The 22,038-nt window shown below is 42.3% G+C and overlaps 1 protein-coding gene across 5 annotated transcripts in view; it reads left to right on the forward strand.

Annotated features, from left to right (window-relative positions):
* The window catches only part of GOLIM4 (golgi integral membrane protein 4), a 69,249-nt gene extending 57,779 nt beyond the window's left edge, over window positions 1-11,470 (forward strand). For 4 of the 5 annotated variants that reach the window (XM_030575859.1, XM_030575860.1, XM_030575857.1 and 1 more), the window contains 6 exons: window positions 1,221-1,300; window positions 1,813-1,928; window positions 3,074-3,247; window positions 4,038-4,106; window positions 7,317-7,397; window positions 9,453-11,470. In XM_030575859.1, coding sequence (XP_030431719.1) covers window positions 1,221-1,300; window positions 1,813-1,928; window positions 3,074-3,247; window positions 4,038-4,106; window positions 7,317-7,397; window positions 9,453-9,611 — 679 coding nt within the window. In that variant the 3' untranslated portion in view covers window positions 9,612-11,470. The remainder of the gene's footprint in view (window positions 1-1,220; window positions 1,301-1,812; window positions 1,929-3,073; window positions 3,248-4,037; window positions 4,107-7,316; window positions 7,398-9,452) is intronic. The other variant, XM_030575856.1, reaches the window with a different exon arrangement.
* Window positions 11,471-22,038: the final 10,568 nt, after the last annotated feature.

Consider the following 22,038-nt stretch of genomic DNA (forward strand, 5'->3'; position numbering starts at 1 on the left):
CTAGTGCGCTAAAAATAGAGGGTAGCTGTTGAGGTTGGAGCTGCAAGAGGGACTAGCTGTCCCGAGTACATGTCTAGTATCTTGGACGTTTATACATATTTTCCCAGTACAGTCATGTGGCTTGTTTTGTGCTACCTGGTTGTTATTCCGTACCCCAGAGGTGGCTACGCGTCAGTAGTGCTGTACATAGACAATTTCAGTTTTTGAAATGTGTTAGGATCTTTTAGGATGAAAAGCACCCCTTAGATAGAAGATATTTTAAAATAATGTCATGAGAACTTGATGCTCATGAGAACTTGATGCTCATGAAAGCGAAGGGCTAATATCACTTGCTTCGTGTAGCCTTTAGCATGAGTTAAGGATGAACTTTTAGCATTAACTCTTTGGATTTTATTTAAAAAAAATTGGTTTGATTCATATCCGTGATGTTCAAACATTTTTGTGGCCTGTTGAAATAAAGAACCTTTTGAGTGTACATCAAGGTTCTGTAAATTTATCTTATAGTCTATGTACTGTAGATTATCTTCTCTCTCCCCCCCCCACCCCCTTTCAATCTCCCATTTAATAACGGTCTTCAGTTAATACTCTTTCTGCTCTCCTGCTTAGATAATTTCAAAGCCATTAGTGGCCTTCACTTTTTTTTTTGAAGCTCAAACCTATATAATAGTCTTTACAGAAATATTTTCTGAAACACAGAGTAATAGGGAAATATTAACATGAGCAATATTTTTTTAAAAAAAAAGCCTTATTACCAGGAAGTGAACTAGTACTGTCCAAATCCCCAATTCTAGAGGGAGTGCCACATAAGCAAACTCCTTGCCAGATCAAAGCCTAAATTGCTCAGGTACATGTGTGTCATTTCTTTGCTTTGGGGCCATTATTTAACAGCTTTTTGAATACTAGACTTTTTTATTTCATTTCTTAGCACCCTACATTTTCAAAGCACTGTACAGACACTAATTTGTGTCCTTATAACAGCCCTACGAATAAGCCAATACTACCTACCACCATTTCTGTAGATAGGAAAACCGATGCAAAGGCTAATAAGGTATCCTACACAAAATCGTTGTGTTCCATAATGTATATTAAAAATGTATTTTTAAAATGCTAATGGAAAAACTTAGCTAACAGGAAAGTAGACCTGGGAATCCTTAAAAAAAAAAAAAAAAGCCAGAACTGTCTCTGTGAAACTGAAACTGTTTTTGCATATAATTTTTTAGCCAACAAGCTCATTATGACAATATGGACCATGATATTGTACAAGGAGAAGAGGGGCAAGGCATCCACGAAGAGGATGGAGGTGAGACTGAATTCTCTTTCCTTTCCCCCTCATCTGAACTGTCTTTAGTGTCAGATTGTCTCATCCATTCAGAAATAAATATAGCTCCTTTGGATTCCAATAAGAGCACTGTATTTTCTTTATGATTAAAATCAGTGACTGTGTTTCATTAGTGATTTGTGATCGTTGTATTGCCTAAGATATGGATGCAGTTATGATTATATACAAATAAGAAGAAGGACAGCCTCGTGGTGAAGGCACTAGACTGGATCTCAGGAGATTTGGGTTCAGTTGTTGGCTCTGCCACGGACTTCCGGTGTAACTTCAGGCCAATCACGTAATCTTTCTGTATCTCAGTTTCTCATCTGTAAAATTAAGCTAAATCTTTCGTCTGTCTTGTCTATTTATATCATGAGCTCTTCAGGGCAGGGACTACTACACGTATGCACAGCACCTACCACGATGCGGCTTTTTTCTCATTTGGAGACTCCAGAAGTGACTGTAATACTCATTCTAATAATTAATTTTGTCAGTGTATGAAAGGGACAATCAGCACCAAGATGAAGCTGAAGAAGTAGAAGACCAAATTAATGCAAATGAGCAGCAAGAACCAGAGCAAACAGAGAACCAGCAGGCCGACAGGCCAGCGGTAAGACAAATCTGGCTGTTGAAATAAGATTTTGGACACAATTTAAATTCTCTCTCTTTTTTATTTGTTTTGTTAGAAATGAGCAGGGTCATCATGGTTGAAGGCATTCTGTCTTTCAACACACCCCAGATCTGTGCTTCTGATATAACCCTGCATGAGGATTTTGACACTGTTGAAACTTAAACTGGGAACACTCCGACACAAAAGCAGTAAACAAGCATTTCATCAGCTGTCCATCACAGTAGATGCCCCTTGGAGAGGGGAGAATCCAATTCTACATAAATACCTCATTATATTTTGTTCAGTTTTGTGGGGTATACATGATCTTGCATACATGCATCTTTATTTAGAATACTAGATTGTGTGGCAAATGTTTGAAGCGAAGAATATATATTAGCCCAAAGATGTTACTGGTGCCTTGGCAGCTGCAGTATTAAATCTGTGGGATAATATTGGATAAGAAGTGTAAAGGAAAAACAGCATTTATTGAATAGCAAAGGTTGAGGAGCTATCAGGCATTTTCTCCCTTAAGTAGGTGAAAGTGTGAAAAATCGGGATGGGGATGGGGTGGGCGTAATAGGCACCTACATAAGACACAGCCCCAAATATCGGGACTGTCCCTATAAAATCAGGGCATCTGGTCACCCTACCCTTAAGTAACTGATACAAATGTGGCTCAGGTCAAGATATCACAGCCTAGGGTAACATGGAGAGCAACTTTTGTGAGCTATGTGGAGTCAGGCCTGATCAGAGTTTGACACTTAAACTATTCTGACCTGTCTTTGTTGTCCTGACTGAGCTGTACTTTATCAGGTGTTATCACCTGCTGTATTACCAATAACCGAAAGCCTTGCAGTATCCTATGTGGAATGAGTTGGTAGCCTCAGGCTAGTTCCTAGTAGACAGATGAGCACACCCCAGCTGTAACCTTATTCAGAGCTGATGTATTTATTTCCAATGCTGTAAATCTGGTACTTTTCATAATCACTAAGGTTTTGATTCAGTGCCCACTGAAGCCAATGGAAAAACTCCTATTGGCTTCAATGGGCACTGGATCAGCGCTGAGGTAACTATTACTATAATAATTTTCAAGTGAAATGGAATTGCTGAGACTAATGTACTTATACAATACACCCTTCTAAAAGTTTCAGAAGGCAGCTGTGGAAGATGTGAACCCAGCTGATGATCCTAACAATCAGGGAGAGGATGAGTTTGAAGAAGCTGAACAAGAGAGAGAAGAGAATGTGCCAGATGAGAATGAGCAGCACAAACAAAATAATCAGAAGCAGGAGAATCCTGAGATGGAGGAACATTTAGTGGTGAGTGGATAAAAGGAAGCATCTGTAGAACATGTGCAATTGTGTATACATATTAACAGCTATGTTGAGAATGGCTGTTCTAAAGATGCTGTATGAGGAAGGACAGTAACTAACATTCAAACTGTGATACCAAGACACTGACCTTTGTTTTTGTTTTAATTGGGCAGTTTTTATACTATATACAGTACACACAGGTAAAATTACAGAACTGCTTCTTGTGATATCTTGACCTCGTCTCTAATCCCATCACCCTCATCCCCACAGCCAGGCTCAGTGCCCTGTTTTGCTGCCATCCCCATGTCACCTTGTACACTGCTCCCTGCGTGAACGACTTCCCATTACAATTCTCCAAGCCACTGCCCTGTCTTCACTCATATCCCTCATACAGAATTTTACTTCCATGATTTTCACAAGCGAGGTTTCCCAATAAACAGCCTGCTCAGTTTTTTCTTGTGTGTGTACCATTGCATCCTGCCTATTGTATTTGCCATTAGACTGTGAACTTTGTATGGCAGGGACTGTATTTTTTTGTCTGTATGTTGTATGTAGTCTAATTTGTGTTGTGCAATGATTTCATTATAATCGGTCCACTGTCTTTTTTTTTTTTAATTTGACTTGGTGTAAAGGATGTAACCAGTCTATTATTAATGATATCCAACAAATTAGCTACACTATTATTCTGGAATATAGGATATTTTAGTTACAGTGCAAGTAGTTCTAACCATCTGGATTACTAAAATTAAGAGACGTGCATGGTAGAACTAAGTTTCCATTCTGTTTGTTTCTGCAGATGGCAGGAAATCCTGACCAGCAAGAAGATAATGTGGATGAACAGTACCAAGAAGAGGGAGAAGAAGAGGTAATAAAGAGTGTAGAGTATATGTGGAACTCAGGTAGCATAACAGATCTCAATTCACTTTGGTGAACGTCAGTCAGTTTTATAAAAGTAAAAAAGTATCATTTTTCCCTTAGTAGCTTTTGGGAAGATGGGAAGTGATCATCACTTCTCCTTTGGTCATGATGTAATACTTCAATCATAATTTTTTCTTTTGAGTACTTATGCTGATGTATGGCAGTACATTAATTTCCTATGTAGTTTTTAGCATTAATTATGCAGTTACCGAAAGCATTAAGCTGATCACAACTCAGGAAAAAAAACCACAAACCTCTAGCCCTCCTAGCACCACTGAAAGCCTCGTTGATATGTCATGCTTTAATCACATACCTCTGTTTCATGCAAGCAGTTTTCCCAGTTAACTACCGACTCCTTACCTCAGACTAATTTATCCGTGGCTCATTAAAGTAGTTTGAGCTATTTAAGCTCCCAGTATGCATGCAACTGAATAGCCAAGAAGCTGTCAGTACATTGCTTTCACACTGAGAAAACAGTGGAAATGAATTTTGAGTTGCAGGCTAATCATGCATGCCTATATGCTGCTCTGCAGCCCTTCAACACCTAACTAATAACAGCCATGTCCTGCTTTACCTGTAGTACTGTACTACAAAGCAGTAGATATGATTTCTCAATGCTCACTTATGAAATTCTGCTACTTCTTGTTTAGATTAAATGGTATGTATTTAACATTTGCCAGTTTCTTAAAATATGTTGAAATCAACCCAGGTCATTAGCGACTGGTATTAAGTTGCCTCTGGCAGTTATTCAATGTTTTATGTGAAACGATTTGGTGTCCATAAAAGAACTAACTGGTACCCGTATTGGCAGTATTTACAGAGCAGTTGAGAATCAAATGGGTATGGAAAATGAGCTACTCTCCCCAGAGGCAGATACAGTTTGATGGGGCTCTGGGCCAGAACAGGTCACCCCTTCCACCTGAAATCCCTCTGTTCCCCCACCTCCCTGCACTCCTGCTGGGGAGCAGGGTCGGGGCACAGGGACGCCCAATTGGCCAGGGGACCCTGGGCACGGGCCCTGTTGGCTCAGTGGCTAATCTGCCACTGACTCTGCCATTCCTAGCAATAGTCTTTCCAGTAAATGGATCCAAGTATATCACCAAAGCAGAGTGAGGAACTTTACACTGTTGCTCCTTACAAATTTTCCTACAGACAAGAAGAAAACATTTCAGTACTGGCGAGCCACTGGAATAACCAGGTTTTTAAAAAAAAATAATGGGCTGGATTCTAATTTTCACCATTCCCTCTTTATGCAACACTAGCCGTGTAAAGGAGCCATAAATCAGTCCAATTTAAGACCTATTTATTTAGCTAGAGTGGTGTAAAAGGACCTTAGTGTGAATGTGGGTTGGGTCCAAGCCTTTTCACTGTGCCCAAGCAGCCAGAAACTTAGTCACATTGAAAAAAAATTAAAATATAATCTTTAGGTTTCCTGCAACTGGAGTATCCAGTTAAAAATCACATCACTTGATCCTATAGCTATTCCATGAACTCCCATAAAAGGCAATAGGAATCTAGTTGGCAAGGCTGGGGCAAAATAAACCTGCAGAGCTGCACAAGAAGACTGACATATAGAATCATAGAAGATTAGGGTTGGAAGAGAGCTCAGGAGATCATCTAGTCCAATCCCTTGCTCAAAGCAGGACCAATCCCCAACTAAATCATCCCAGCCAAGGCTTTGTCAAGATTGACCTTAACAACTTCTAAGGATGGAGATTCCACCATTTCCCTACGTAACCCATTCCAGTGCTTCACCACCCTTCTAATGAAATAGTCTCTCCTAATATCCAACCTAGACCTCCTTCACTGCAACTTGAGACCATTGCTCCTTGTTCTGTCATCTGCCATCACTGAGAACAGCTGAGCTCCATCCTCTTTGGAATGCCTCTTCAGGTAGTTGAAGGCTGTTATCAAATATCCCCTCACTCTTCTCTTCTTCAGACTAAACAATCCCAGTTCCCTCAGCCTCTCCTCATAAGTCATGTGTTCCAGCCTCCTGATCATTTTCATTGCCCTCTGCTGGACTCTCCAATTTGTCCACATCCTTTCTGTAGTGGGGGCGAGGGAGGGAACTGGATGCAGTACTCTAGATGTGGCCTCACTAGTGCCGAATAAAGGGGAATAAGGGGAATAATCACTTCCCTTGATCTGCTGGCAATGCTCCTACTAATGCAGCCCAATATGCCATTAGCGCTCTTGGCAACAAGGGCACACTGCTGACTCATATCTAGCTTCTCATCCTCTGTAATCCCCAGATCCTTTTCTGCAGAACTGCTGTTTAGCCAGTTGGTCCCCAGCCTGTAGCAGCGCATAGGATTCTTCCGTCTTAAGTGCATGACTCCGCACTTGTTCTTGTTGAACCTCATCAGATTTATTTTGGCCCAATCCTCCAATTTGTCTAGGTCACTCTGGACCCTATCAGCGTCAGGGTCACTACACATACTAGTGAAAGAATATTAAAAAGATTAAGGAGGAAATTGGTCTTTTGTATACACCACTAAATGTCAGTATCACATGTCAAGCCTGAAATCTAATTATAGGAGCGTCCTGATGGGATTGATTTAATCAAAACCACTGTACAGACTTAATACAATAGTTTTAATTTTGAAGGAGAGGGACAAACTTGATAAAGAAATCTCAGTTCCAATGTGTGCATGTGTGTTGGTTTGTAGTGGGGAGCACTGTATGACAATTGTACTTTAAATTCAGACATTTCTTTTCAGTGCAGATGAACAATGTGCTGGTGATTTTTTTTAAACAGGGTTTTTGTTTTGTTTTGCATTGTAATACTACAGTAGAACCTCAGAGTTATGAGCTGACCAGTCAACCCCACATTTGGAACCGGAAGTACACAATCAGGCAACGGTAGAGACAAAAAAGCAAATACAGTACAGTACTGTGTTGAATGTCAACAACTAAAAAAAAATAAAGAGAAAGCAGCATTTTTCTTCTGCATAGTAAAGTTTCAAAGCTGTATTAAGTCAGTGTTCAGTTGTAAACTTTTGAAATAATAACCATAATGTTTTTGTTCAGAGTTACGAACGTATCAGAGTTATGTTTGTAACTCTGAGGTTCTACGGTAGAAGGATTATACTTGCCACACGCTAATTTTAAAGGAAACCAGAAATTTGCAGAGCTGTACGTTTGTGCCTTTTAGGTCCAAGAAGATTTGACTGAAGAGAAGAAAAAGGAACTGGAACACAATGCTGAAGAGCCATATGGTGAAAATGATGAAAATGTAGGTACATAATCATAGTAGGTTTAGTTGTCTTCAACAAAGCTACAGTCATGGTAGACATTACACAATAAAGGCTGTAGCTCACTTTTAAGCATAAATTAACTTTCAAACTCTGCCTCCTGCCCTACTTCACTTCCTGTTCCTCCCAAAAATCCTTTCAACCTGGAGAGCCTTCAGCTCTAGCATCTAGAATTCCTTCATCAACTCTTCCAGCTTCACATGAGAATCACCCCTTTTTTCATCTACTGTTACCTAGTTAATTGTATCTCTGAATTTGCTCCCCACCCTCCCACACACACATCCAGGCTGCAAATTCTGTGCTGTGCCTCCAAGACACACTACCCAGAAACTGCCTGAATCCGTATTGTGTTGTGTAATGTGCTATTCTGTCATGTATGAGGATTATAGAATTCTATATATATTCCATTATAACCACATTTAATACGGTAACTCACTAAAGGTATGATCCTGCTACTGTGAAATCGATGGGACTTTTGACATTAACTTCAACAGGATCAGACTGTAAAGGATGAAACTTTCATCCCCACTACAGCCTCTGTGGCATAATACAGGGCTATAAAACCACAGAGCTAGATAGGAGACAGTCCCCCTGCCACAGAAATTGTATAGGACAGCTGCAGCCTGCCTTACATAGGCCACTTTGCAAGCCTCAACGTAGTGGATGGGGTTATAGCAGGCCGATAGCTCCACCGAGATTTTGGGTTATGATGCATCAGCTTCCAGAGAATCCCAGAATTCGGAGGTTTAAAGCCACCTTTGCCGTCACTTCCTCAGAACTATAAAGTTCTGTCCTTCCCTGCACCAGAATTTTACCCCAACCCAGCCATGTGTTTTGGGATATGCTATAACCACCACACAATATATATTTTTAAAAGATTTATGGGTAAATGTATTTGTGCTGTTCCCCTGGTGTTATCTGGACTGGTGATCTGCTAGGTCATGCCAATCCTTGACTCTGGGAGCCACTTACCCTGCTGTGCTGTGAGAGCCCCCATTCCTGGGCTGTTCACACACAGCCTCTGGCATGTAAGCTGCTCCGTGGATTGTGAAACTGAATGACACTAGCCAGTACCTCTGGTCTCACACACAACCCTAGGAACCACAGTCTTGCTGGGTCCAGTTATGCCCGCTGGACACTGGAAGCTTATAGGAGTTTGTCATTTTAACAAAGAAATTGATATGTACCAGGCTTGTTATCCCAAGGGGAGTCTCTGTCATGTTTCAAACCAAACAGACTGCTTCAGGTAGAATAAACAATCAGATTTATTAACCATGAAGAGAGATTTTAAGTGAATAAAAGTCAAAACATAAGTCAGATTTGGTCAAATGAAATAAAAGCAAAATGCATTCTAAGCTGATCGTAACACTTTCAATGCCCTTACAAACTTAGATGCTTCTCACCACAGGCTGGCTGGCTGCTCTTCAGCCAGGCTCTCCGCTTTGATCAGCGCTTCAGTCACTTGGTGTGGTGTCTGTAGATGTAGGTGGAAGAGAGAGGAAGAGCCTTGCAAACATCTCTCCCTTTTATCATGTCCTTTCTTCCCTCTTGGCTTTGCCCCCACTCCCCTTCAGGGTCCAGTGAGCATTACCTCATTGCCGTTCCAAACTGGCCAAAGGAAGTGGGGGGTGAGTCACTCGGGAGTCCAACAGATTCTTTTGATTCTGCCTAGGCCGGCATCCTTTATTCCTGTGAGACTGGGCTGGGTTTGTCCCATACCTGTCCTGATGGGGTGTGAACTGCTTCTCTGCTCTTGGAGAGTTTTTGCCTGGGCTTGCTTTAAGCCACGAGGATATATTTTCAGCCTCATAACTATATACATGAAATTATAACTTATAACATTACTATAATATCACTACAACAACCATGCTCAGTGCATCATGAGCTTTCTGAAGACATTCAACATGACAAACTTTGCATTGGATGCCACACAATCATTTTACAAGGGTGAACATGGGGATGCTGGGTGTTCCCCTGAGGTACAGAGTGTCACAGTAGTTTCACTGAATCCTTCTGTTTTCGTTTTATCTTTTCAGGCTGATGAAAAAAACAATGAAGCTGCAGACCGTGAGCAAGGAGATCACAAAGAGAACAACCAAAAAGAAGGTCATGAAGAAAATTATGAGGAGGAAGAGGAAGATGAGGAGGAAGGTGGCGCCATTGCAGCAAAAGCCCATAGAAGAGGGGAAATGTAACTCTTTGTTGTTTTATGGATCATGTTCAACAAAAGAGTCTTGCTTGAAACAAACTTTTTTCTAAGGATATTTAATTACAGTAATTCAAAGTTTACCTTTTATGTTTTTTACTTTTCTATTAGATGCTTTCATACATATATGTAAATACACTAATTTTGATATTCTAGATTAGCATCTCTTTTATACTAAGGCAACACAAAGACAGACAATGGAATAGGTCTCATTCTTGTCATAATTCTGGTAATGTTTTAAAAGAGCTTTTTGGGTATAAATTTAAACTTTCCTATTATCCAAGTTTGGAAAGAGCATTCGGTTTACACTGTAACTTATATGTGAAGTGATCTCGTGCCTAAAACTACTCAACCTTAGTCATTCAAATAATTTCATTGCCTTCAGTGATTCATGGGTGAGTAAGAGCTAGCTGAATTACACACTGAAACCCCAATCCTGGAATGCTTATGTGCTTAACTTTTAGGCCACAATGAGTAGTTTCTTTATCTTTAAGCATGCAAATAGTCCCATTAAAGCCAAACATGGGCATATGTATTTGCACGATCATGTCTCAGCATGTAGATGCAGTGCAACTTTAAAACATGCAAGCTATAAAAGCTTTAAGAATATGGTGCTGTTAATAGCTGTTAAGGTTAACAGCTGTTTATGTACAATTATTATAAACTTAATTTTAGTGTGTATCAAGGTGCTTCAGTTACAAAAATCACAGCAGATAATAAAAGATGGTCTGCGGGTAAAGTAGGTGTAGAATGCATTATGTAAAGAACTACTCAGACAATCAGAGATGCAAAATCAAAATAGTCCCATCAGTTGAAAACTGACTCTGCACTAGAAGAATGAAGGTTTACAGGAAGAATAACTGAGTGATACTCAAACTAGTTCATAAAATGTTTATCTGGCCCACTATCATCAAAACATTTTAATGATCATTTGTGTGTAAGGCCTGTTGAACATGCATTTTGGAGAGTAAAAGGGCTTAAGGCATTTTAAGTGAGTTAATAGGACTGGTACAAGACATCCCCTTCTGAATTTAGGCCCCCATATTTCTTGCAGCGGTCATCCAGAGGGATATCTATATATACTGTTGTGCTCAGCCGGTGAATAGCAAACCAGTGATAAAACTTCTGTAAGCACACTGCAGTGTGTTTTGCTTCCCTTTAGCACTGTATGCCAAAATGTTAATGTATGTTAGTATTAAGTATACCACGTCCTACAATTAATGTAATTGAGGTGCATGAAAATATACAATATTTGTACTGTTACACACCTTTACTGTTTAAATTAAGGGGGTTAGGCCTAAAGGCTATAATCTAACCATTGTGGTACTCTTGAATTACCCGCTGGGGAATGGAAATCCGGATTTCCTAGGTTATGTCCCATTGCTGGAAATGAGGCATACCATCGCTACAAGCGTGAAGGTGTTAATATATAAAGGAAAGTGTGTTTCTTTCTCTTGAATTTTTTTGAATGATACATAAGTAATATTTTTTAGTTTAACTTTTTAATATGATTGTAATTTAATTCAATTTCTACTAACTCAATTATACTTTTTTAAAGATGGTTTTACTACTTCTAATTTTTTTTAAAGTGCCCTATATATTTCTTACATTTCATGGGAATATTTTGGTCAACATGTATTTTGGATTTTCTGGTTACCATATTTACAACATGTATAAAAATGCCTGTTTATGTAATTCTGTAAAATGTATAATATGTACATAATCTTCAGAATACAATTATTTTGATAAACTGGTCTTTTTTTTTAATGTCACTGTTGCAGAACTTAATTATTTGAGGCATAATAAAAACTTGCCTGCAGTCAATAAAGCTAGAATGTGGGTTACCAATCTTTTTGCAGTGTGACTTTTATTGTTGTTTTTGTACATGTCCATTCTTACCTTATGTGAATGTGTTCATGGGGTGAGGGTGGAGAGAGGACTACAGCACTGTACAGCAGGGGTGGGATTTTCAGAAGCACTGCATGATGGCTTTATTCAGTTTCCAGGGAAGTGAGTGGTAAAATTCCCATTGAACTCAATCAGAACAGAGTATGGCCAATGCTTTGAGCTCTTCAAAAATTCCACTGTAATTGTCCAAAGTGTTATAATATATTGACTGATTTAACTGTTTGTAGCTGGCAGGGCCAGATTAAGGCATAAACTAACTAAACTACATTTTAGGGCCTCGCAATATGAGAGGCCTCTAAAAAAGAAAAAACTGACTCCATTACAAATAAAGGAGATATGGGAAAAATTAGATTATCTGTAACTATAGACATTTTTGATCAATTATGATAAAAATATACATATCTGGCTACACACACATCCTTACCTACCCATGCCCTTCATTAATTGTTCATTATTGACGGGCAGGAGGCCAGGGCTCAGAAAAAAAACGATAATTGCACTTGTAAAATTATTATTTCTATAAGTAAGTCTACTATTAGTCTCCTAAGGCTGCGTCTTGTTGGCCAGCTGGTACTGGTAAAATTCCGCCCATGCCTTCATAACTTATTTAAATAAATAGCTAATCTCATTCCCGATAAAATGAGGAAAAATGTAAGGTCGGAGATGGCAGTGTCGTGAAGCAATCCTGCCAAGCTCATACTCATATGGGACTCATCTTGGGAGTGATATGTAAAGCGTCCCCCTTGGTTGCTAATAGCTGGAAGGCCACCATCTTTTGTTTACAGTCCAGCATGCTCAGTTGTATAGTGCCTTCGCTCCTATTTTTCTTAATTATTAGTGTGTTCTTTCTTCTTTTGATGTGTACATATGTACAATTGTGTATTTTAGTGTGCTCACCGCTTTCTGCTTCATGCGCTATCCATGCTTCACATGATTGAGTTTGCAAGTGATCGTTTTATGGACTTGGGTCGAGTGGATTTTAAGGAGGATACATTTGTATTGGCTTCCCTCCATCAGTTTCAGGAACCTTCACAGTAAATATCAGAACAGAGGTGGCCAACCTGCGGCTCCAGAGCCACATGTGGCTCTTCAGAAGTTAATATGCAGCTCCTTGTATAGGCACTGACTCCAGGGCTGGAGCTACAGGTGCCAACTTTCCAGTGTGCCGGGTGGTGCTCACTGCTCAGCTCCTGGCTTTGCTACAGGCTCTGCCTCCACTCCACCCCTTCCTACCCCCCTCTGCTCAGTCTGCTGTGCCCTTGCTCCTCCCCTCTCCTCTCAGAGCCTCCTGCACGCCATGAAACAGCTGATTGGGAGGTGTGGGGAAGGAGAGGGAGGCGCTGATCAGCAGGGCTGCTGGTGGGTGGGAGGCACTGGGAGCAGGGTGGGGGAGCTGATGCGGGGCTGCTGACATTACTGTGACTCTTTGGCAACATACATTAGTAAATTCTGGCTCCTTCTCAGGCTCAGATTGGCCACCCCGTATTAGAGAGTGCTGGCGAAAGACTAACTAGAGGGTTTTGAGAGAAGTGAAGGAACCGTGGCAGGTAAACAAACTGACCCGGCCCGCCGGGGGCTTTTCGTACACAAGCGGTGTCCCAAGTTTGGGAAACACTGCTCTTGAGTAATTAGTGGTGCTGGGGGCGATAGGATAGAGAAGCAAACACAAACAGAGATCCCTGCCTAGAAAATGCTGCAAGAAAAGCTATCTACCCTAAGCATTGTGTGCAGGGCCAGCTCCAGGTTTTCTGCAGCCCCATGCGGCAAAAAAAAACAAACCCCACCATGCTGCTGCAGTGCGATCGCACCGCTCCACTCTTTGGTGGCAATTCAGCAGCGAGTCCTTCGCTCCAAGAGGGACTGAGGGACTCCCCCACCGAATTGTCGCCAAAGACCCGGACGTGCCACCCCTTGGTATTGGCCGCCCCAAGCACCTGCTTCTTTAGCTGGTGCCTGGAGCCAGCCCCGATTGTGTCTATTGAAAGTGACAAACTCCATAGCTTATCATTTGAGGACATAATCAATAACTTTGCTCTCCAAAAATCATGACAGAAAATGTTTTAAATTTCAGTGTTAAACTGAATGTGATGTGCAAACAGACGTGATGGGCAAACAGCTATACTGCAGGTTGTACTGCTTCCATTAAGTAGGCTGGTCTATGTAACTGTAACTGCTTTTGTGTTGCTGTAGACAAAGTTTTCATATCTACTAATTAAGAAATCAGATGAAAATATGTTAATTTCATTCTATTTTTACAACTTTGCCTTTGTATGTATGCAAATATAAAGCTTTCATGTTTATATATTCAATGTCCTTTTCGTGAAGATAATAATTTAATTTTTTTAAAATGGTATGGGGGCCTCTTACATTTGCAATAATTTAGGGCCTCAGAATGTCATAATCCAGGCCTGGTAACTGGGGTCTTTAAGCCATATTTGATAACCATATTGATCACTGAACTGCTCTACACCTTCCCCATCTAACAGAACATATCAAAGAAGAAGAAGTAGTAGTGACAGCAACAGACATTGCTCCCGTAAGTCTTATGATTTGCTCCTACCTCAAGAACCAGTTATCTTCTTCCCCGCCCACCGTATTTACCTAGCTGGAGGCTCTTGGTGTCTCTGGTGGCTGTTCAAACTAGATATTCTTGCTTTTCATGGCAGCAATGCCATTTCCAGTGGGGTGACAACAAGATTGCCAGCCACCATGGGAATGGATTTACACTCATGATAATACTGATTTTTCAGATCAGTCACTAAATCAAAAATACAAAATTATTTGCTGAGCTCCTCTTAACTGCTTTGTGGAAATCGAGCCACTGTCACTCCAGCTGTTTTATCATGTATTTAGTATTATTTGCTAAAGATGTTGTATATTCTTTCTTTATAGTGCAATAGTGCCCCAAAATACCAGGCTGTGGTTTCGTGGTGATTACTGTGGCTTAGTGGAGCCTAAAGCCAACAGCAGGAATGGGGCCAGTATTGTTTTTTGCTTGAACCAATAATTCTTAATTCATACAGCCGCCTTCTTTAGAAAGAACAACATGAGTTAATGCCTAATGAGAACAGATCAAGAAAGTCTTCTGTTTTGCGAAAAACAATGAGTAGATAAATACTGTCCTTCACAAAGGGCTTATTCAGTTCAGAAGAAGGTTACTCAGATTGAAGATCAAGGGCTTTAGTAAGAATTAAATGTCCCTTTACTGACAATAGTATTAAATAACACTACAGATTTTTCACAGGTGCTGTGAGAGAAATGGGGCATGTTTTGGAAAACCTAGTAAATCTGCATAGATGCTAGTTTCAAGATGGATGAACAGTGTTGAGTTTTCTTTCTGTTTGTAAAATGCAGTGGAGTCTCTCTTGTTTAGAAGTTGACTTTTAACATCCAATGTAGTATTTTTAAAATATAAATGTCTAAGCCAATGGCCATTTTCCAAAGAATTATGAACACTATTTATATTTGTATAATAAGGACACAACTTTTATTTACATTAATGTCCTCATAGATACTTGTAAAGGAAGTGTGAAGAATGCACTATGCTAAGGATCATATTCTATCACACACATATCGTACGACTCGAACAGTCCAACTGAAATCAATGGCTAGTAGAATCGAGCTTTACTGCATATGACCAGTAAACAAAATCCAGGGACCGCGTGCTGAAGGTTGACAACCCCTGGTCTACACTGATATTTTTAGTCCTGTAGCATAAGCCTCGTGAGCCCAAGACAGATGTCCTTGGGTCTGAGACTTGCTGCTGCAGGTCTTTCTTTTGTCGTGTAAATGTACCCAGAGAGGCTGAAGCGAGCTGGCTGAGAAAGAGGAAAGAAGAGAAAAGCACAGGAGACCTCAAGTGCTAGTCATGTGCTGGATTCTTCGTCTCGCCCTGCACCTTACGCCTGCACTCTCTGCGGCATGGATGGACCGTTACTGAAGAATTGGACTTTTAGCCACTAATGGTGCTGCAGAATACACAGTAACCGAACTGCTCTGGCTCTTACACCACCCTCTTTCAAGATGGACAGTTGCTATTCATTCAATTTCATCAGTTACAATTCTGCTACTCACCATCCCATAATAATTAAGGTTTAGTACTTCTTTTTTCACTGGAAATTTGTTTTGAGAATAAATAATCTAAGTGCGGGCTTTAGATTTCTGGAAACATGTAACTCTTCAAGCCTGATCCAAAGTTTACAGATGTCAAGGGAAAGAATTCAATGCCCTTAAAGGCTACATGAGATTCCTTCCCTCCCCACACCGGTTCATTTGTTCATGTGTTTGAAAATGGGCTTCTATAGTGGTCATCAGTCTTTCTGAGTAGCGAATGCTTTGATTTTGCCAGTTTTGAACAATGCATTAAATAATTATATACAACGCAAAGCATAGGCAAATCTGTCTGGTTCTGCAGTTACTGACCCTTTATGATTTCCAGGTCTCATTTTAAAAGCAGCTGTTTACAATATTCTATTAGTTTTCAGAATGATGCTCAGCTGTAAGGATGAATGATTTTCTCACTAGGCGGATACTGCTGTAAAATGAAGGTATTGATTTTTCAGTGAGAGTGCAGCAAAACTGTCATAACTCTTATGCGTTGCTTCATTCTGTTCCAATCATGAGACTGTAAAATGCTTCTGAAAAATTACCGTAAAAGGAAAGCCTTGCAGTACTGCCAAGCTCAGGTGTTCAAAAACCACGACGCAAAAAATATATGTTCCTGAAAAATGCGACTTTAAGCAAAACGATGTTAAGTGAATCCAATTTCCCCATAAGAATTAATGTAAATCAGGCGGTTAGGTTCCAGGGACATCTTTTTCACCAGGCAAAAGACACACACACAGAGTATACGTTTTAAACAAACAGTTTAATACTGGTACACAGTGATGATGATTGTGAAGCTTGGTTGAGGTGGAGGAGTCAGAGGGCGGGATATTTCCCAGGGAATGCCTTACTGCTAAATGATGGACTAGCAATTGGCTGAGCCCTCAAGGGTTAACTCTCACACTCTACAAGGCAGCAGGAACGGATGGAGGGGAGACAGCACTGAAGACAGAGACACACATCGTGTGTGTGTGTGTGTGTGTGTGTGTGTGTGTGTGTGTGTGTGTGTGTGTGTGTGTGTGTGTGTGTGTGTGTGTGTGTGTGTGTGTGTGCATTTTCCCTTTAAGTACGCTGACCCTACTCTTAAGTACACGGCCTCGTTAATTAGATCAGCTTGTTGAGACTGCAGCTGCTGCCAGCAAACTCCCTCCATCCTGAGCCCTGCTGTGTGTCCCCCTTGCTCTATAGAAGATGGGGTAAGCGGGGGGGGGACACAATGACAGCCCTCCTCTTACTCTCCTCCCCCTCGCACAGCAAGTAGGAGTCTCAGGGAGCAGCTCCAAGCCAGAGGGCAGGAATAGAACATGGCACTGGAGGGAGGGACAGCTGCAATTGCTAGCCTGCTGGGCAGCTGTTGCACAGGGAACTTAGGGGAGCAGGGAGCTGATGGGGGAGCTGATAGGAGGGCTGCCAATCCACCCTGGTTCCAAGCCCCCACCAGCTAGCTGAAACAGGCCACTCTTCTTGCAAGCAGTGGACAAAGCAGGCGGCTGCCAAACGATGTTAGAAGAGAGCATTGCACAACTTTAAGCGAGCACGTTCCCTAATTGATCAGCAACGTAATAACGAAACAACGTTAACTGGGATGACTTTAAGTGAGGAGTTACTGTACTGGGTTCTGCGTGCTCAGATACCGTGGTGATGGGGTGGTATAAGCAACTAGATAGATTCTGTTTCTGAATCTGCAATTGACTTGACCTTTGGCAAATCATGCAATCTTTCTGTGCCTCAGCGCTCCATTTGTAAGAGACCCAGTAATGCTTAGCCACCTTAACAAAGCTCTCTCAGAGCTATGCAATTCTTTGTACCCACATTTTTGCAAATGCATATCCTTACAGTCATGTCTTTTCACATGCAAAAATGCAGAAATAAACAGTATACGTGAAAAACAGTCCTGGAATATTGCATGCACCACTTTAGAAGTCAGGTTGATGCCCTTCCTTGGAAAATTTGTAAATGACAGGTTGTGTTTCTGGCAGCGAAACCTTCCAAATTCTTTGTAAGTGAAACTGCTCTCCACAAAGCAATACTCAAGCAAGAACTACCAGCTGTTAAAGAATTACTCAGACACGGTGCTGATGCTGCCAAGGCAAGGACCTCTAGCACTTGTTTTGTACCTGGAGAACAGTGCCAGTGTTACTTCTGTCAGAGCTTTAACTTGTTCCTTAACTAGTGGAGTAATTCAATGAGAAGTTGCTATTTTGCAACTGAATACCCCTCATCTTGTAGAGACCCTCCTTTAAAAGTGTCTTCAGCGTCCTACAATATTTGTTATTCAGATGACTGCTCATAATGTTATCAGTTTATTATTTCACCCAAGGGAGCTTCCACTGTCTTTTGCAGCATGTGTTGCAAATTAAGCAACACAATAAACAAACTGCTTACTGAATACAGTGCACCTTCGGAAGCATATGACTCCTTAGCAGGGCTGTCCCTAGCTATTCTGGGGCCCTATGCAGCGCCCCCGCGGGGGCGGGGGGCAGGTCTCTGCGGAGGGGTGAGGAGGGCTGGCTTGGAGGGCAGGAGGGAACCATCCTCCAGCACTCACCAGTGGCGCGGCTGGGGTCAGGTCCCTGCACTTCCCACCACCAGTGATTGCAGGCCCAGCCTGCAGCGGTCCTCAGGGGTCGGAAGGGGCAAGGCTGGGGCGGAGCAGGGGCGGGAAGAGGTGGGGCAGGGGCAGAGGCTGGAGCAGCACGCAGCTGCTCCGGGCACCAAATTTCCTGGTGCCCTATGCAGCTGCATACTTTGCACATGGGTAAGGACGGCCCTATTCTTAAGTACTGCACCGAATATCACCTGATTTCACATTCGTTCCCCCCTCTCCCCTCACTACTGTGACATGAGTTCTTTGATTAAGAGACTGTTGTAATTAAATGGTGACTATCAAGACAGATAGACCTACACTTTTTTTTACTAGACTGACCTGTTCAGTTGTTAATTGTTACAGTGCTTTCTAATGGAAGATATAAGGTAATTTTTTTGGAAGTTCAAGTGGTTTAGGACCCTATGTGTCTAAGGCCTAGTCAACAGTACAGAGTTAGGTTGATGCAAGGCAGGTTACCTTGACCTAACTATGGAAGTGTCTACTCTAAAATTTCATTCCTGCCAATGTAACCGCTCCACTATGCTGACTTAATCACTTCACCTCCTCGAGAGGCGTAGAGTCAATGTTGATGTAGTTAGGTCAATGCAGTGTCACTGTAGACACAAGTTGCTTATGTCAACCGTTCCTGGCTTTCAGAAGCTGTCCCACAATGCCCCACGCAGACAGTAAAATCAATACAAGCACTCTTAGGGTATGTCTACACTATGGGATTCTTCCGATTTTACATAAACCGGTTTTGTAAAACAGATTGTATAAAGTCGAGTGGACGCACACTAAGCATATTAATTTGGCAGTATGCGTCCATGTACCGAGGCTATGGTCGATTTTCGGAGCCTTGCACTGTGGGTAGCTATCTCATAGCTATCCCATAGTTCCCGCAGTCTCCCCTGCCCACTGGAATTCTGGGTTGAGATCCCAATGCAAAAACAGTGTCGCGGGTGATTCTGGGTAAATGTTGTCACTCAATCCTTCCTCCGTGAAAGCACCGGCAGACAATCATTTCACGCCCTTTTTCCCTGGATTGCCCTGGCAGACACATAGCATTGCAACCATGGAGCCCATTTTGCCTTTTGTCACTGTCACTGTATGTGTACTGGATGCTGCTGACAGAGGCGGTACTGCAGTGCTACACGGCAGCATTTGTTTGCCTTTGCAAGGTAGCAGAGACAGTTACCATCCCTATTGCACCATCTGCCATTGTAAATTGGTGATGAGATGACGGTTATCAGTCATTTTGTACCATCTACTGCTGTCATGGGTGCTCCTGGCTGGCTTCGCTGAGGTTGGCCAGGGGCGCATGGACAAAAATGGGAATGACTCCCTATGTCATTCCCTTCTTTATGTTTTGTCTAAAAATACAGTCAGTCCTGCCTAGAATATGGGGCAAGTGTACCAGAGAGCCAGGGCAGGCGCTTCCATTTAGGCAACCTAGGCGGTCGCCTAGGGCACCAGGATTTGGGGAGGGTGGCATTTTGCGGCTCTCGGTGGCAATGGGTCCTTCCGCGCTCTGGGTCTTCGTCGGCAATTCTGCGGTGGGTCCTTCACTCGCTCCAGGACCCGCCACTGAAGTGCCCCGAAGACCGGGAGTGTGGAAGGACCCCCCCCCCCGCTGCAGAATTGCCGCCACCGACCAGGAGTGCAGAAGGACCCCTGCCTTGGGCGCCAAAAACCCTGGCGCCGCTCCTGCAGAGAGCACAGCCGCTCCATGTCAGAGCCCCAGAGATCCTGCAGAAATGATGAGCTGCATGCCATTCAAGGGGGTGCCCCTGCAACAACCCCACCCATTGCTTCCCTCCTCCCCTAACCCTCCTGGGCTACCGTGGCAGTGTCCCTCCATTTGTGTGATGAAGTAATAAAGAATGCAGGAACAAGAAACACTGACTTTTTAGTGAGATAAAATGAGGGGGAGGAAGCCTCCATCTGCTATGATAGTCCAGGCAGGACATTAAAGGGTGCAGGGGAGAGGAGCACAGCCTCCTGCTGCTGTGATAGTCCAGGCAGTACAGAATCTTTTCTTTAGACATGAAAGCAGGGAGCTGATAGAGCTCAGCCTCTGGTTGCTATGATGAAGACAGTTACCAGCCGTTCTGTACCATCTGCCGGAAATGACAGGGAGTCATTCCCATTTTTACCCACGCTCCCCCGGCTGACCTCACTGAGGCCAGCCAGGAGCACTCATGGGCTGATGATGATGATGGATAGCAGTCACATTGTACCATCTGGAAGGGGATTGCTGGTGTTCAGCGCTGCAGCACCCCATCTACCAGCAGCATGCAGTAGACATAGGGTGACATTGAAAAAAGGCGAGAAATGTTTTTTTCCCAATTTCTTTCATAAATTGACGACATGAACCCTGAAACACCCTGGAAAATGTTTTTGACCCTTCAGGCATTGGGAGATCAGCCAAGAATACAAATGTTTTTCGGAGACTGCGGGGATTGTGGGATAGCTGGAGTCCTCATTACCCCCTCCCTCCCTCCATGAGCGTCCATTTGATTCTTTGGCTTTCCATTACACAGTTTAAAGAGCCCTTTATATCAATATAAAGGGCTTCGTTGTGTGGATGGGTGCAGGGTTAAATCGGTTTAATGCTGCTAAATTCGATTTAAAAGCGTAGTGTAGATCAGGCCTTAGTGAGGACACGCACGGCTGACACAAGGAGCAAAGTGTAGACATGCACAAGCGATGTAATTACTGTGGCAGCTGTATGCCAATGCAAGCTAGGTTGACTTAATTTTGTAGTGTAGACATGCCTTAAGTCACTTTTGAAATTAAGACGCAGGAGCCTAATTCGCTTGGACGCTTTTGAAAATTTTCCCCATAAACCCTAACACACTGACAAAGTATTAGAGATTTTTCTTTGCCCTACATGCCTACTGCACATCCACCTTTAGATCAAAGAGTCCTGGCTTTTTAGAGAAGGATCCGGGTTCTAATTCCCATGCCACGTGGGTGTGGGTAAGCTTATGACCATATACAGTGGTACTGTATATACATAGCTGAAGATTTGTGTTGCAACTCGGTTATATTTAAACAGGAGCAAAGAACCCCGACATCCCTCACTCTATCCTGTTCCTTTCCAGTGTGATGGGCTGTGCAGGTCATTTGGCAGCCCAGAACCAGTATAGTGTTGGTACAGCACTTCAGGAGTACAGGATGCAGCCTCCAGTGTTTGGGCCTCAGTACAGCTTTAAGCTTCATAAACTTGTAGTTCCCTTTTGTCACACAAAAAATAACCTTAGCAAAATTTATTCACAAAGGGCCAAATCTGCCACTCTTACTCATGCGGAGTAATACCTTACTCCGTAAGTAGCCACATTGATTTTGATACTACACTACTCAGGAACTCATCTACTTGAGTAACAGTAACAGAATCAGGCCACATTTTTTTTAAAATGCTATTTATTTGCATAATTGGAATGATTTTTTCTCCTTTGCTGTTGTTTCCTGGGGCACTTTTGGATGAAAGCCAAAACAGTGGTCAGTTCTAATTTCCATAAGATTCTGTAGAGCATTCCACAGGTCTTGCCAGTGAAGGCAGGGAGCTGGACTTGATGACCTTTCGGGGTCCCTCCCAGTTCTATGAGATAGGTATATCTCCATATATTATTATTATTATTATTCCCTGTGTGTCTCTGTTTACAGATCATTCAGCCATCAATTAACACTCCATCTCTGCTGCCATACCCTTGAGCATTGCCATTGCAAGCCTGGCAGGAAAAGCAGAATTTATAACATGACAGAGTTCAGCCCTGCCAAGCACCTTAGAATCATAGAACATCAGGGTAGGAAGGGA

The sequence above is a fragment of the Gopherus evgoodei genome, chromosome 9 (genome assembly GCF_007399415.2).
Source record: "Gopherus evgoodei ecotype Sinaloan lineage chromosome 9, rGopEvg1_v1.p, whole genome shotgun sequence".
NCBI classification, from domain to species: Eukaryota; Metazoa; Chordata; order Testudines; family Testudinidae; genus Gopherus; species Gopherus evgoodei.